Here is a 16,817-nt window from a genome sequence, read left to right as displayed (position 1 = left end):
GTGAGTGTTGCAATACCGAAAGACATGCCATTATGCTCTCTGACATCTTCTCTAGACAGCACTGGAGACGGTATAACAAAACACCCTCGGTATAAAGCCTTCAAGTTCAAGACTAATCGTTGGCAGATAAACAATGCCCTCTGGTGGTCGTCGTGCATAATAAATATACAAGTTAAAGCGTTAAAGTTGTATTCCAATCAAAATCTGTAATTTTGTCAGTGTCCATTCACTCAATTCCAGTGGGCTTAGAAATGTGGCTGCAATGTAAAGTGACTGTAATTGTACTTGAATTTATGGATGCAAAAGAAAAAAGTGTAGTCAATCAGTCTGCCTTTCAATTTACACCAAAGAAACGCAACAATAAATAAATAAATAAATAAATAAAACTAACTGCGCATTGGTTTAAAACTTTTAATTAATAACCAATTTTTCCAAAAAGCTAATTTACAAATGTTTTTTTTGTGTGTGTGGTGAAATCAAAAAAATATTGAATTCCAAAAGTTGACTTTTATTTAGAAAAATTCCTAATTGAACATAATTACCATTTAAATACAAACACATCTCTCAACTGACTCATATTTTCCACCAGAACATCAGCCCATATCAGTTATTTTTACACAAATTCCTTTTTAATAGCTTTTCTTTTTGCAGTTAAGTCCAGTTTTGTGTGTTTGGTTTACAATTAACCCGTAAAATACACTTACGTGACGCTTGTACAGCCCCTTGATGTGTCCTGCAATGATCAAATCGCCGCTTGACCGACTCCGAACCCCAACAGAAAGGTTTTGGCAAGTCGTTTGATATGGCGCTTCTGATTGGTCGCTGCAGGGTGAGATTATGAGATGGTAAATATTATTGGTCCATCGGACCTTGTGTTCTTTTTTTTCTCGCGATTGTTTCCCGTGTGGGTTAATGGCTCCTCCTGCTACAGACTGAGACGGAGCTGGCACCGAGCGGTGAAACGGGGGAAGCTGTGACACCGACGGAGGAAGGGAAAAAAAACGCGATTACACCCCAAATAGTAGCGGGTTTTTGATCGCAATTGTTTGGGTGTAACCGGGAATAACTGCTGTCCGGGTGGCTGTTTGGGTTGCGGGCTAAATTTGGTAGCGGGAGGTCGAGGATAGCAGTGTATTTTTTCCAACAACCAACTCCCCAGATGAACTCCGTCAGAGCCACCAACAGGAGACCCAGGCGAGTGTCGAGGCCGCGCCCGGTGCAGCCCGAGCGGAACAACGGGGACAGAGGTACGCTACTCCACGGTCAAGCTAAAGGTTTCACACGAAGTAATGTCAGGCGTAACAGCCTTTACATAACCCCTCCCTTTTAGCTAATGGTACGTTTAACGCTCCTACAGGCGTCGGATTCGGCAGGAAACACCGAGGCTTCTCGTTCTATGGCTCAGGCCAGGCCTCGCTTTGTTTGGCTTGAGTGATTGGGGCTAGCTAACGTCGCTAGCTAGCTCACCAGGTTAGATGGTGGTTGGGGGGGGGGGGGTTGTCTTCGCTTAACGTAATGCGTATGTAGCTACAACATTAATAGCTCAGATTCAGGTAACCTCAGCGGGAGGCAAAGGGATCGACTCCAGTCGCTCACACCACAATCTCCGCGTCTGCTCGAGCGGTGCATTCCCAGCTGTCACTACAGTTTCTGAGGGTGTAAATCTGCGGCGTCTTTGGACTGCCATTTTTGGGGTGTAACGTTAACAAAAACATTAGCAGCGAATGAGGGCAAAGCTAACTAGCTGCCCCCCTCCCCTCCCCTGCAGCTTGAAGAGGCCACACAGATCAGCTGTGATAGATGATACGGTGGAAATTGGATAAATTCACCGAGTCCATTTTGTGCTCGTTGCGCTGCAGTTTGAAGCTAATGCAGGCAGCAGATTTTAGCACTATCCCTCTTCCTTACTCTCGGTGACTGCTAGCCGTGGTATGATTTGTTTACACGGCGGATTTACCAGCTACGCAGTTCAGTTTTTAGCCATTAGCCGCACGTCTGATCGACATCATAGGCGGCCCTTAATTTGACAGCACCATAAAAGATGTGTCTGATTCTGCACACACAGGACCGCCTTACAGACAAATGCACGCCGACTGATATCTGTTGGGAATAACTAAACATATAAGACTGGTAATGTGGCTGCAGCGGGTGCATCTGTCATTATCAATCACCAACCTTTGTCTGCCTTGCCAGCTATTACCCAGGCTGTTAGCCTGCGCAGTTGGCATACAGTATGGGATTTAAATGTGCACCACTGTGTCGATAATGATCTGGATAATAAAAGTGTTGCCATTTCTGGAAACATTATAGGTGTGAAAAATTGGTTTTAAAAAAAGAAAAAGATGAGACTTCATAAGAAAATGTTGATTTTTATCTTTTTTTTAATGTAGTTTTTTTTTTTTTTAAATACATGACTCACCCTGCTTTATAAACCAGATTTGTTCACAGAGGTGCCTTTCTTGAAAGTGGTGTGTATATGTAGAATATGTTTCTGCTTTTCTACTTAGATGAGGAGGCGCCTGCAGCAGCTGCAGCTGAAATGGCTATTGAGGAGTCCGGTCCAGGTGCCCAGAACAGTCCCTACCAGCTTCGACGCAAGACCCTGCTTCCCAAGAGAACCGCCGCTGCCGCCACCGCCTCAGCCTGCCCTAGCAAGGGCCCAATGGAGGTTAGACAGAAGCACTTTTTGAGTAATTTACTGCAATGTTGTGTATGACTGTGAGTGGGAGAGAATGGCTGATTAGTTGTCCTCCACTAAAGGAGCAATAACTTTGTGACACAGCAGTAAATTTCCCGTTGATTGCTCAGTACTTTCTTGGCATTGAAGTTTATATCCTACTCATCACCTTTTACAGGGAGCTTCAACTTCATCAACAGAGGTCTTTGGCCATCGAGCCAAGCGGGCACGTGTGTCCGGTAAGAGCCACGACCTGCCAGGTGTGTGTTAAATGTCTGCAGCTGGGCAAGGACAGTGATTCATTTTTTTCCCCCAATCTATTAAATAGCATGACTTAATGTTCTTGTAGTGAAGTGATTCTCATAAATCTTACCTTTTGATTGTGTGTGTGTGTGTGTTTTCTGTATATTTTTAGCAGCACCAGCAGAGCAATATCTGCAGCAGAAGCTTCCAGATGAGGTCGTTTTGAAGATTTTCTCCTACTTACTGGAACAGGACCTTTGTCAGGCAGCTTGTGTCTGCAAACGATTCAGCCAGCTAGCAAACGATCCAATCTTATGGTCAGTGCATTGTTCCCATTTTGCATATTGTAGTCATTAAACAAAGAGACATCCAAGGTATGTTTTGAATGTGGTGTTTAATTATCTAGGAAGCGCCTGTACATGGAGGTGTTTGAGTACACACGTCCAATGATGCATCCTGAGCCAGGCAGGTTCTATCAAGTTAGCCCAGAAGAGCATGAACACCCAAACCCCTGGAAGGAGAGCTTCCAGCAGCTGGTGAGTTATTCATCATCATCACTGTGATCAGTAGTAGTATTAGTAGTGAATGTTGTCCTTCTTTGTTTTTCTTTCTACACATCAAAGTAAACACTGTAGAGTTTTGAACATTGTGTATGGGTTTGCAGTACAATTTTGCTACTTGTGTAGTTTTAAAAAAAAAAAGTGTCACTCTGTGGGAATAGTGCAGCTTCATGTTGCACACACAGCAAAACGAATTTAAGAATCAAATCAATATCTCTGAATTTTAGAAGTTTTATCATTTTTATATGGAGCTATAGAAGCGTAAATATCATTTGACTCATAACAATAATGAGCCTGTGACGAATGTTCCTTGCAAGCACAGAAATGGGTCAAAGGTAATTAATCAGATTTTTGTCATATGTACCTCTGCCCTGTGACTACTGAATGCCTTTTGTGCAGTGTCTTTACTTTTAAAGTCAAGTAAAATTGAGTAGTTAAAGGTTTTAATCTGGTGTCATTACTTTCTGGAAACAAGCTGGAGTGTCAGAATTTCAGAGAAGTGGTTGCCTAGTGCCTTTTATCAACAGGAAACTGGTCAAACTCAATGATGGATAGCTTTTTCGCTGCTTATACACGGCCTGTCAGAACTTCTGTGCAGTGAATTCTTACCTGTTGGAAGAAATGCCTGTCAAATGTATGATTTGGTTTTCAAGTCACATTGACTTTAGTTATTTTGCTTTTTATAGTTGCTAAGGTTTTTGCAGATGTCTTAGTCCTTGGAGTGAGCTGCTTGTTATAACATTAACCACTGCAGTATCTTGTTGTTGCATCTATTGCAAGTAACTCTTTGTTTTGACACTGCCTATGTTGTCATTCTCTTGTGGTTGGTTTTTTGGTTGCATGGGGTGTTCAGGTTAATTTTACTACATGATGATTTACAGAACAGGGATCAAGAAGGAGAAAAAAAACATCCCCTCTCACTTTTCCTCGTTATTAATAAAATGATTATGCCTCTTACAATTAAACAAGGATTGCTAACCAAAGAGGTCAGGAAAACACTGAGTAGCGCCATTATTGTTTGACACCTAGAAAATTTATGATTTTTTGCTCTGCCGTTTGATGTTGAGGTCCAAGGATCAAGAGCAATATGTACTGACCTTGTTCTTATTCTGTGCTACAGTACAAAGGCGCACATGTAAAACCAGGCTTTGCTGAACATTTCTACAGTAACCCTGGCAGATACAAAGGCAGAGAGAATATGCTGGTAAGTTAAAACTGTAGATGGAGTGTACAGCACAAATATTTCTGAGTTGCACAGCTAATTTAAGGTTAGGTTCCAAACTGACCTGGAATGAATGAATTCTTTGTCTTTCTCCTGCAGTATTATGACACCATTGAGGATGCACTGGGTGGGGTACAAGAGGCCCATTTCGATGGTCTCATCTTTGTTCACTCTGGAATCTATACCGATGAGTGGATTTACATCGAATCCCCGATCACCATGATTGGTGCAGGTGAGCAAGTTGCCTTCACTGAAAGATAGTTAAAACATTATCTTGATGCCTCTGCTGCATGCACTCAGCATCTCTCTGCAGAAGATACACTTCAGTTGTGTACATTGTCTACATTGCTTGTGTAATTTTGCATTTGCAAGAGGAGGCAAAGGGTGAAAGAAGCACTTAGGATTTACAACATTTTTCATTTTTACACAGTACCTAATTTTTTTTTTTCGCTTCCTGAAAAAAAAAAAAATTAGACAATGGACTGATTTGAGTGATACTTTTGTGGGAAGATTTAGCCTGTTTCTTTTTTTTTTTTTTTTTTTTTTTTATTATGTTGCTTGATGCATTTTTGTAGCAGTGTGCATTTCAAAGTGGTGTCAGTAAAAGTAAAGCAAGCCATCATTAGGCTGCTGTGAGGGGGAGAAAGAAGACTACAGAGCTCATTATACCCACTGCTGTCACCCTCTGAAACAGCATCTCACACCAAAAGTGACATTACATCCACTGGTGCGAGCCACTCTTTGGTGTTGTTTCGGCTGGTCGGGTTATCTTTCTATTTTTGTATCTGGGCTTAGCTGGCCAGTCGAAGACACGAATGTACTATCATGTCAGTTTTTTCCGCCATTTCAATATCGGCACAGAAACTCAGATTTTCAGATTATACAGGGAGAGATGTTGCAACAGCTTGAAAGGATGAGACTTTCTGAAGAAAAACCCTTCCCCAATCACTTTGGTTTTTATTTGGACTTCTTCTACTTGTATCCCAGCACTGATGGGGAGGTTTTGTCTGAGGGCTCAGTATAAATGGCGACAGGCTCTGGTGACATCACTGTTTGTACAACACGAGAAGGGGTGGTTTTTAGTTAAAAAGAAACAATGTACATCAATTAACATTAGCACTCAGATGCACCATGTGAAATGTGCCAGACTTTGCCTTATAGGTGCTTTTTTTTTTTTTCTATTTTTGTTTTTAAACCTGCAATTCCTAGCAGTTTCATTTCTATAGACTGGATTAAAAAAACAAACACATGCATCTTGTGCACTCATCATAGCCAGATGCATCTGAGTGATAACACAAAGAAACCATGTGACATTAAACAAAGATTAGAAAGCTCTCACATAAAGATGAAAGTACATTAGTCTAATTGCAAAGATATAGATGGCTAATAACTCATTTGGTTATCTGGTAACTGCTGACTTGTTGGGTTTTTTGTTTTGATTTGTTTTTTAATTACCTCCAAAGAAATAAGAATTACACTGCTGAACTCAGCAATACAACAGTCTCTGTCAGGTTTCAGAATTCATTATAGTAAAGAAACTGTGCTAGTGAAAGCTAAGTATGATGTCGTGGTCTCTGACAGCGGATGAGTCTCCGTGCATGTCTTGTTAGACCTCAGATACCACTGACCAGTATATTTTGCTACAAATACTCAAACATTATATTGTTATTAAAGAAATAGAGTGATTTGAATCGCATCCATCTGAGTTTTGGTTTTTGTTTCTTTTTTGGGGAGGGTGGGGTTGTATAGATGGGGAGTGTTTCTCACACATTACAGTTAAATATGGAGTTCCTGGTTCTCAGAACCCTTATGCAGTAATATTAGAAGGCAAAGCATACATTTTCATTGCTGTGCAAACAACACACAGCCTTGTCTATCCATAAAGCCAGAAGACACACATCACAGTCTGTTTTGTCCCATCTTATTTCTCTTCTCTTATCCTCAAACCTCCAACTGAGTGTAGCAGATGGTTGCCCTTCTCTGAAGCTGGTTCTGCTGGAGGTTTTTTTTCTTGTTAAAAGGGAGTTTTCCCAACTAAAATGCCAGAGCAAAGTTTTGCCTTGTTACCTGTGTGAATACGGCTGCTTGGAGTGCTAGTCAGAGGAGTACAGCCGTTAACTCAAGCAAAAGTGAGATATTTTCAGAACCTATATGTGCTATGTTTTCACTCAATCTTCCCTAACCCATCTCTTTGTTTTCTTTTTATTTGTTCCGTTTCTATGGAAGAGTCGTTGAATCAAATCACTCTTTGAACCAAAATTTACTTGCCAAATATTTGAGAAAGTATGGAGAAGGAAAGGAAATGCTAATGATCCAAAGCAAATTTCATTTTTTCTTTTAAACATTAAGAAGGCAATGTTACAGCACTGATCTGTGTGACTTCCTATAGAACCAGGTCACTGGTGTTTATTATGTTACTGCTGACAGAAATAGAAGAATGCATGCTGATGTGTGCAGAGTAGTATTTTCTGTTCACTCAGTGCTGTAAAACTGATAAGGTGAGCCAACAATACTGTGAAAGGAATCCGTGATCAGCGTAAAGCAAAGAAATGTAATGTTTTTAAATGTCAGTCAGTCACATGACCTCAGCTCAACTGAGCATGCTTTTCAGGGGGCAGGGATAGCTCAGTAGGTAGAGTGGTGGCCCCATAATCGGAAGGTCGGTGGTTCGAATCCACTGAACTGCTACCCTGAGGTACCCCTGAACAAGGCACCATCCCTACACACTGCTCCCGGATGCCCAATGGCACCCAATCACCGAGTGAATGGGTTAAATGCAGAGAGGAATTTCCCCATGGGGGTCTTTCTTTCTTCCCTCCCTGTTAATTAATTTCTTTCCTGTTCACCTGTTAATGACAGTGCTATCATTTAAAGGTGGCTGCAGGAAAGGAGTGGCAAAATATTTCAACATTTGGTGACGTTTGGTTTACAGACTTTAGGCAGCCATCGATTTCACTTCCAAGTATTAAAAATAATGCAACTATTTGTAGTAGTTAGAGTTGCTTTTGAGGCTGTGGGGAGAAAAACAAAATGTAATTGCTTAAATGAACTTCAAAATCTATGCTGCAACTGTAAAAGACTTCATTGCTGTGCATGAACTGGATCTGGCTGAATGAGGGTGTTAATCATTGTTCTATGCTTTCCCCTCAGCGCCTAATAAAGTAGCAGACAAGGTGATAATAGAGAACACAAGAGACTCAACGTTCGTCTTCATGGAGGGCTCAGAGGATGCGTATGTGGGATACATGACCATCAAGGTAACTGTATGTCTCAGCTTTTACACTTAAAGAGTGATTGGGTATCAAAGATTGTCCTTTAGTGCCATCACAATGCTCTGTTGTTAGGTTATGTAGTCTCTGTGTTTGAGAGTACAGCTTAGTCTCTGATCTGTTCATTCATACTTAAGGACAAAATTGCGTCCTTAATTGAAACTCATGGGAGTCTCTGTGGCTCAAATAGAACATGTACTTGAGCAAAAATCACATTGGTTTAATAACAAACAACATGGACCCTGTAATGATAATTATGAGGGCCTCACAGTCATCTACAGCTTGGTGAATGTGGAAAGAGATCATGAGAAATGCTTTACATTGTGGAAAGTTATGGCCTTGTGTGTGTGACTGATGTCTTTTCATTGATTAGCTGCTAATTAAAGGTGGGAGAGCAATATGATTTCCTGAGGCCCTCTCTACTTCTCTAGTTTCTATAACCCTGACTTATGCACCTGAGATAGTGGAAGTGTGTCATTTGAGGCACAGCATCTTTGTGTATTTGGTGATTTAGTATTAAAGGCTAAATTGGCTACAAGAAATTGTAAATCTTGAGAAAAATATGGCAGACATATTTTGTCCTTTCTGCGTTTAAAAAAAAAAAAAAAACGCAAGTATTGTATCATAACAGGATGTTTTAAGGTGCCTTGAAATATCCTGTTATGAGCTTCAAGTATTACTTGCACTAATTGCCTCCAGTAGGAGGAGTCCAGTGTGGATGTTGTGGGAGGACAGAAGCTCAATGTGTTGTCAGTAATCGTGGCTCGTTCTAAATTCTGCTGCTTTTCTCTCCTCAGTTTAATCCTGATGACAAGTCAGCGCAGCACCATAACGCCCACCACTGTCTGGAGATCACGGTGAACTGCAGCCCCAACATCGACCACTGCGTTATCCGCTCCACGTGTACAGGTATTTCACGCAATTATACCTCCTTGTTACAGGTTATAGGGGCGTACTCCTGACCCTGGACAACCTTGTGAAGCAGGACTCGGCGTGTGCCTTGTTGGCATGTGAATATTCAGCTTCACAAATGTGGTGTTTGCTGCAGGACTGAACTATTTTTACATGATGTTGTGGAACCTTTTGTTTTTGTGTATGTTCTGGTCTGAGCCAAGGTTTTCTTTGATTTGAAATCACAGCTGTATCCCTAATTTTTTTTTTCTTAATTTTTTTTTTTTTTTATTTCACTTAACTGATCAGTCTCCAGGTTAGCCTAGATTTAGCATTGGAGGGCTTGGAGATATAAGAGTAAAATTATCAGGCTTCTCAGAAATCTGTGAAAATGTTTTTCTTACTTGGTTCCAGTTTCTGTTGTACTTCTATTTCTCTAGTTGACTATTGGGGCAAATATTTGTGGGTTTCCAAAGGCACTACAGCTACTGTATTTGTGAGAGTAACATGATACTTCAGTCTGTGTTGATTGAATGCAAAGACTTTTTTTTTTTATTGCACAAACTGCAAGAAGCAGTCATGAATTTAACAGTAATACTACAGCATTTAAATCCTGGTTAAAATTGCATTTGTTCTATTTACTGGTTCATGGACACTAGTTGTGCATATGAACTCAATATGAAATGGTTCTGCATAGTTGTATTTTAGTTGCATGTGTTATTGCTGATCAGGGCACTGGTGTGCTGTAAACACTTGTGTAGTTCCAAAGATCAAGTCTTTTCCTGCATTTCTAATGAATAAAATTGAATTGATTACTGTCAGTCGATTATAAAACTGATCAGTCTTTAAAGATCATGTCACAATTCTCTTTCCCTCTTTTTGTGTTTAGTGGGTTCAGCTGTGTGTGTGAGTGGACAGGGAGCGTGTCCAACCATCAAACACTGCAACATCAGTGACTGTGAGAATGTAGGACTGTACATTACAGACCATGCACAGGTAAAACGAAAATAAATCTCCATGAATACACACACACGTACAAATGTTTGGCAAGATTATGCTTCTGATTTACACGTACTGTTTTTTGTTACAGGGCATTTATGAAGACAATGAAATCAGTAACAATGCGCTAGCAGGAATTTGGGTGAAAAACCACGGTAATCCCATCATTAGACGTAACCACATCCATCACGGAAGAGATGTTGGGGTGTTCACTTTTGACCATGGCATGGTAACTACTGTAAATTGTTTTCTTACATTTTTCTGTGTAAACATCACAGATGAACTCACTTGTTGTCTTTTCTGGCTTTCAGGGCTACTTTGAGAACTGTAACATCCATAGAAATCGCATAGCAGGCTTTGAGGTGAAAGCTTACGCCAACCCCACAGTGGTCCGTTGTGAGATCCACCACGGCCAAACAGGAGGCATCTATGTCCACGAGAAGGGGCGGGGCCAGTTTATAGAGAACAAAATCTATGCGAATAATTTTGCCGGTGTGTGGATCACGTCCAACAGTGACCCAACGATACGGTAAGATAATAAACTGGGGAAAAAGGCAGTGGAAGAATCTGTTGAATTCAAGATTGTTTAATAGAATTTGATTTATTCATTTCAGGGGAAATGCTATATTCAATGGTAACCAAGGAGGGGTGTACATATTTGGAGATGGGCGGGGTTTGATAGAAAGTAACGACATCCACGGTAACGCCTTAGCAGGGATCCAGATTCGAACCAACAGCTGCCCCATTGTACGGCATAACAAGATCCATGATGGACAGCATGGAGGCATTTACGTGGTAGATGTGATATCTGGTTGATTGAGATTATTTCCCCAGTGTTTAAAATCCACACCCACAAGTTTGTAACAACCTGTTTTTGTTTTAGCATGAGAAAGGCCAAGGGGTGATTGAGGAGAACGAGGTCTATAGCAACACGCTTGCAGGAGTGTGGGTGACGACAGGCAGCACTCCCGTCCTCCGCAAGAACCGCATTCACAGTGGCAAACAGGTAAAAACAAGAGCTGACATTAATAATCTGATTCTCTCTCGGCTTACTTGTTTTAATATTAGCCAATATCAGCATGTAAAACAACAAACGTGTTAATTTAAATGTTAGCAGTGCATTTAATATTAAAACCCTGCATTGTAAAAGCTCAACTAAAGTGGATCTTGTTTAAGCTTGCAGCATCTGAGTATTTGTCAGTCTGTACATTTCATTTTTGTATTAAACTGTTCAGGGAAAAGTCGTTGACATTTTCTGCTTTCCTACCAATCTGTATACGTCCAAAGCAAAGATGCCTTATCCTTCTCAATTGAGAATATAAAAATTTGTTTGTAAACATGTAAAACAAAGAAAGGCATCACAACGGAGAAGATAAAACAACGTATTTTTGTTCTTTGTTTTATTATCAATGATTTGATGGATGATATTTTGAAGAAATTCTTTTTAGGAGTTTTGTGTGAACACGAATATTCTTGTTAAGGGGCTTATTTATGGAAACTGAGACTAGATGGTGATTATCATTAACTTCTAGGCCTTGTACTATGAATCAAGTTCAGCTTACCCAGGATATCTTTTCTTTAATTGCCCTCTCTTACCCTAACATCAGCAATCAAGCTAAGTGGGCACACAGAGGTGGTTATTGCTAGATAAGTCAACTCAGTTTCCCAAATTTAGCCCCAAGCATGTTAAATGGAAGGGGTGCCACTGTTACCATCTGACCAATCACAGGCATGAAAAGGTGTACAGGCAGCAGAGGAGATAATTTTATAAAAGAACCAACCATAAAGGTACGAGTGAGGGAAAAATCTGACGAAGCTGTAGCTTTATCAGTATCAAAGCTCGGTCATTATGACATGGGAGGATTTGATGGAATATAATTGATGTGCATAGTTTTAGTTTTTATTCTTTCAGTCCTAATCTCAAACATGACCTCTGCTAGGAAGGGAACTGCCTTCGTATTACAGAAAAGTAAAGTTTAACCCTAAAACTACCGGGATAAGGCCACTGCTCCTTAGTTTCTAGGGTGTTTGTGTTTCACCTTTGTTTTCAAATGACTGCAGTGTTGTTGCCAGTAATCCGAAACTACACTTTTTGATGTGTTCTGCTCCTGTTTCCAATTTATAATCTAGTTAATTTTTACCTGTAACTATTCTTTTATTTTTTATTTATTTCATCCTTTTACTTCAGGTTGGTGTATATTTCTACGACAACGGGCACGGTGTGTTGGAAGATAACGACATCTACAATCACATGTACTCTGGTGTCCAAATACGGTAAAGCATATTCCCTTTTATCTTTTTTTTTTTTTTTAAATAATTATTTTTATTTGACTTTGAGAGTGAAAAGTTTTCTAATCAGGAGCAGAAATACTCATTAATACTTATCTTTGACCAACATTATAACAACATTTCCCAATAAAGGAGCAATGTTTGACCAAACATATCTATATGAAGCCGAAAAATGTATTTGAGGCATTAAGATTAAACTTCACTGCAGTGGGTGTTGCATAGTATTCTTAGTACTAAGTACTTTTGCATTCAAATATACAGTAACACCACATTTTTGTTACATTTGTGAAATTGTAGATGGAGGTTCCAGTGTAATTTTGGCAGGTTAAGACATTTTTGGTGAAAGGGAGCAAATCTGTCTCACTGTTAAATTTGTTACTTAAAACGGAAGTTACATAGCTCATACTAGGGAGGGATAACTAGGCATTAATGTTTATATCCGTACACTCCACTGCATTGATATGGTAAATGAATTACAATCATTATTACATCTTTAAAGGACGGGGAGCAACCCAAAGATCAGGCGCAACAAAATCTGGGGAGGCCAGAATGGAGGGATTTTAGTCTACAACTCAGGTCTGGATGTCACTCATTCATTACACTGGGTCTGCCAAATAATGTGCAAATACTTTTTACTCTAATCGTGCTGTTAAATTCAACAGGTCTGGGCTTCATTGAGGACAACGAGATCTTTGATAATGCCATGGCAGGAGTGTGGATCAAGACAGACAGCAACCCCACACTGAGAAGAAATAAGATCCACGATGGCAGAGATGGAGGCATCTGCATCTTTAACGGAGGCAGAGGTAACACAGCATGATGCGGGTGGCCATGGGGAGCTTCTGACATGTTTTTTTTTTTTTTTTTCAGTTTTCTTATGTAGCTGCTATTTATGTTTGATGAACAAACCATCGCCTCTGTTACTATGTGATTCATTTATTTATTTTTTTTGCTCGTGTGTATATTTAGCTTATTGTGAAATCTAACCTTCTTTAGGTCTGCTGGAAGAAAACGACATCTTCAGGAACGCTCAGGCTGGTGTGTTGATCAGCACAAACAGTCATCCAGTACTACGCAAGAACCGCATTTTTGATGGCTTCGCAGCAGGTTAGATTTATGGGCGCAGATATCCTCTTTATTTGTACCCTTCCTTTACTCATGGCCGATTTCTCATTTCCAGGTATTGAAATCACCAACCATGCCACCGCGACACTGGAGGGCAACCAGATTTTCAACAATCGCTTTGGAGGCCTCTTTCTGGCCTCAGGGGTCAACGTCACCATGAAAGGTAACGTGCTGCTATATGTGCATTAAAGAGTAGCTCAGTCGGGTCATGACCTGGTCAGTAACCTGCCTTTCCTCCTCCAGATAATAAAATTCTGAATAATCAGGATGCTATTGAGAAGGCGGTAAGCAGAGGACAGTGTCTCTATAAGATTTCCAGCTATACCAGTTACCCCATGCACGACTTCTACAGGTAAAGCTCGTCAGAGAAACGCCAGTATGTTTTCTGTCATGTATATACACAAACCCATACAATGAGGATGCCCAAATAATGGGACCCAACAACTTATGCATCCTTAACTTAAGGCTTAAGAACCATCCACACACAAAACAACTGACTCCAAGAAAATGGCTTTGTAGCTGATGGCTGAATGCTAGTTGACATTCCAGACCCTGGTTACTTGGGCAACCCTCTAATGTGTAATACTCTGCGGAGGTTTTGAGCTGCTTCTCATTTATTTTTCTTCCAAGTAGCCAAGCTTTCTGTTAATGTTTACCTTATGTGTACTTGTCCATCTACTGTCTTTTTTGCTAAGACACTTAACGCTGACTTATGACTCATTCAATCATAAAAGGGCACTTAGCTAAAGGGATGAGCCAGTGTTCTCTAAATGTAACAGATAAGTTGGCAAAGAACCTCTTAAATTATATTTTATTCACAAAAATACATTTGTCCACCTTTCTTAGCTCTGTCAATGCTTTAATAAATCACTGCACCCATTTTCATAACAGTGGAAAGAAATAAGGAGTGGCTCAAGGCTTTTGGACAGTACTGTGTTTGGCATCCTGTCATGCCCATTTGAAGGCACTTTGTAATTTCATGCTCTCTGGTCGCTGATGGTCTTTGCCTGTGTGGATACCTTTAATTCCTCCTCAGACCTTTCATTGACCCTCTCACTACCCTCCTTGTCATTTTCTGTAGTTACTGAAATGCACAAAATTTAACTCGGCACATTTGCGAGTAATCTACTAAGCCAAAATCTTAGGCTTTAGAAAGAACTACTCCATTTTTTTCTACTCTTGGATCTTTATGATGCAAATAAAGTGTCATTAATATGAGGCATAGAGATTTAGCTGTGAGCACACTAGCCCTGTGGTAGGGACAGCCAATTAGAAGAAAGTTGTAAAGTGCCTTGTTTTAAGCAGAGAGAGGGATTACTTTGAACATGTAAATCATGCAAAGAATAAATGAGTATAATAGGCCTTCTTTATTTAGAGCTGAAATGATTGGGCAGTTGATTAAAAGCTGATTAGTTTGACTATAGACGGCTTCCTCCCGAGCTGCTGTTCTAGTCCCCAGATTTCTCTTTAAAGTGTGCTCCTGTATTTGACTGATGTTTGCTGATTTTGTTACTGACTTATTTTTATGCCTGGTGCAAAGATTGAATTGTACAGTGAAACTGAGGCAGAAATGATCCTCCAGCTGTGAGGATTGTCTTGAATTTAAAGATCAAATGGTTGAGCTAGAAATTTATAATAAGCAGGTCGCTAAACAACAACAATAATAATAATTAGTGCAGGGGTTTTAGATTACTTTATTTGACCTTACTGTTATGAAAATTAATCTGATTTGAGATTTTCCCCTTTGTCTCTCCAGATGTCACACCTGTAATACGACAGATAGGAATGCCATCTGTGTTAACTGTATCAAAAAATGCCACCAAGGACATGATGTAGAGTTTATACGGCACGATCGGTGAGGATTTAGTTTTTTCTTTTTTCACTGTTTTAATATTTAATAACTTTTATTAAATATTGACAAAAATGCATCTCAGTTTCAAGCAAAGCGAGTAGTTCTTGTACCTGAATGTCTCTGAGGTTTATGCTTAAATCCCTGCTTGTCTGTTGTCTTCAGGTTTTTCTGTGACTGTGGAGCGGGGACGTTGTCCAACCCGTGCACGCTGGCGGGAGAGCCCACACACGACACGGACACTCTGTATGACTCGGCGCCGCCCATCGAGTCCAACACGCTGCAACATAACTGAAAGCCTCTGGTGGAGTTATTTTCTCCCATAAGCGTACAGACACATGACATTACACACGGCCATACACACATAAACGCACACAGTTACACACACGCATCCACTCGCAGCCATAAGGACCCAGAGAGACTCTGATTGCGGCGCTCTCGGACGGGATCGAGGTAAAAGAGGCTGCAGAGGAAGCGGCTTCCTGCTGCCTGCAGCTCGTATGCCTGCAGTGGAGGCAGACTTCACTAGAGGGAGCCGTGGAGCTGAGGGAAGACTCGGAAAGGCCACAAGAGATTCCTTATTGGAGCGCTTCTTATTGCAGTCTATAAACAAACGCGGGAGGAAGAGAAAAGTTATGCAGAGAGGTTCGAGTATTGACGATCTCACAGTTCTTTAACCTCAGCTCCTACCCCTCTTCACCAACACCATCATCATCATCACCATCGTCGTCATCATAAGAACTGCTGTCAAAGACTTCCTGCTTCCTCGTAGCTGCCATCTCTATTGGCTGCCCAGGCAGTTGTACCTAGGCAACGGATGGGTGGATGTTGCTCTGTTGTGTGTGCGTGTGTGTGGGTAAAAGCAAGATGGTGTGTGCGCGCGTGTGATGGAGCACTTAAGCTTTTCTTTTTTTCTGTTTTTTGTTTTGTTTTTGTTTTTTTTAATATATGTTCAGATCAGTGGATTTTATTTCAATGCTTTCTCATGTAGTTTTGTATTTTTGAGCAAAAAGCTGACTGTATTTGAATGTCTTTTATTTTATTATATATTATTATAATTATTATTTCTTTGGTTAGCGTCCCCTCTCCTGCCCAAACAGCCTGTCAGGCTGCAGAAACTCAGACGTTCCAGTTGTGAAGTTCTTTCTGTGAAAGAGAAACTCGTTTAAACACTAAAAAAAAAAAAAAAAAAAGGAAAAAAAGAAAACCCTCTAGTATATTAGACTCAATGGCATGTGGAGCAGCTCCACAGTTGTACAAAAAGTACGAGTGTAAATGTGTGTCGTGTACAGTGAAAGTTGTGTGTGTGCGTGATTATATGTTTATAAATTGATGCAGTCAGTGTTTTTTGTGGAGAGGGTTTCAATAGGAGGTGTCAAGACTCCTCTAAAACTGGAACTAAAGAGACAATCTGCAGTCACGTCCCACCCCACCCCCCCCAAAAAAAATATCCTCCCCTGTCTCACCCCCAGCCCTGTGTATCGTGGTGACTGTGGCTCCTCATGCAGCCTGAATCGTATGCATGTACCATAACATCTAGACTTAATATATTGTGAAGTATTCAATAACCATTATGTAGATGCTAGTTGGAATCCAAAAAGGGTATACTTTCTTAGAAAGACAAAAAAAGAAAACAGGAAACTGGCCATTTCTAAGAAAATAAAACTTTATTAGATCAGAGGTGTCTGTCTTT

General features: G+C 40.4%; 1 protein-coding gene across 2 annotated transcripts; it reads left to right on the top strand.

The window, feature by feature from the left end:
- Positions 1 to 889: 889 nt before the first annotated feature.
- On the top strand, positions 890 to 16,802 carry fbxo11b (F-box protein 11b). 2 transcript variants are annotated; one of them, XM_082542968.1, is made up of 22 exons: positions 890 to 1,247; positions 2,508 to 2,668; positions 2,856 to 2,937; positions 3,096 to 3,237; positions 3,327 to 3,456; positions 4,601 to 4,684; positions 4,802 to 4,934; positions 7,853 to 7,959; positions 8,769 to 8,880; positions 9,752 to 9,858; positions 9,953 to 10,090; positions 10,173 to 10,390; positions 10,476 to 10,656; positions 10,745 to 10,867; positions 12,050 to 12,135; positions 12,650 to 12,726; positions 12,813 to 12,956; positions 13,147 to 13,257; positions 13,331 to 13,438; positions 13,519 to 13,627; positions 15,032 to 15,130; positions 15,290 to 16,802. In XM_082542968.1, the coding sequence occupies exons 1-22, from the start codon at positions 1,160 to 1,162 to the stop codon at positions 15,417 to 15,419; spliced, it is 2,670 nt and encodes an 889-aa protein (XP_082399094.1). In that variant the 5' UTR covers positions 890 to 1,159; the 3' UTR covers positions 15,420 to 16,802. The 2 variants fall into 2 exon arrangements, with proteins under 2 accessions (XP_082399094.1, XP_082399093.1); XM_082542967.1 differs by having other exon boundaries at positions 3,093 to 3,237.
- The last annotated feature ends 15 nt before the right edge of the window (positions 16,803 to 16,817 follow it).

This window comes from Aulonocara stuartgranti (assembly GCF_965226115.1).
Source record: "Aulonocara stuartgranti genome assembly, chromosome: 8".
Taxonomy (NCBI): Eukaryota; Metazoa; Chordata; class Actinopteri; order Cichliformes; family Cichlidae; genus Aulonocara; species Aulonocara stuartgranti.
Note: the sequence above shows the minus strand (reverse complement) of the source record. Positions and strands in the feature narration are given on the sequence as shown.

Excerpts from the sequence above, each read along its gene's own strand:
- fbxo11b (XM_082542967.1), top strand. The coding sequence starts at position 1,160 with ATGAACTCCGTCAGAGCCACCAACAGGAGACCCAGGCGAGTGTCGAGG. Across the intron at positions 10,091-10,172 it reads TCACTTTTGACCATGGCATG|GGCTACTTTGAGAACTGTAA; the intron begins GTAACTACTGTA and ends TCTGGCTTTCAG. Across the intron at positions 12,727-12,812 it reads GATTTTAGTCTACAACTCAG|GTCTGGGCTTCATTGAGGAC; the intron begins GTCTGGATGTCA and ends TAAATTCAACAG.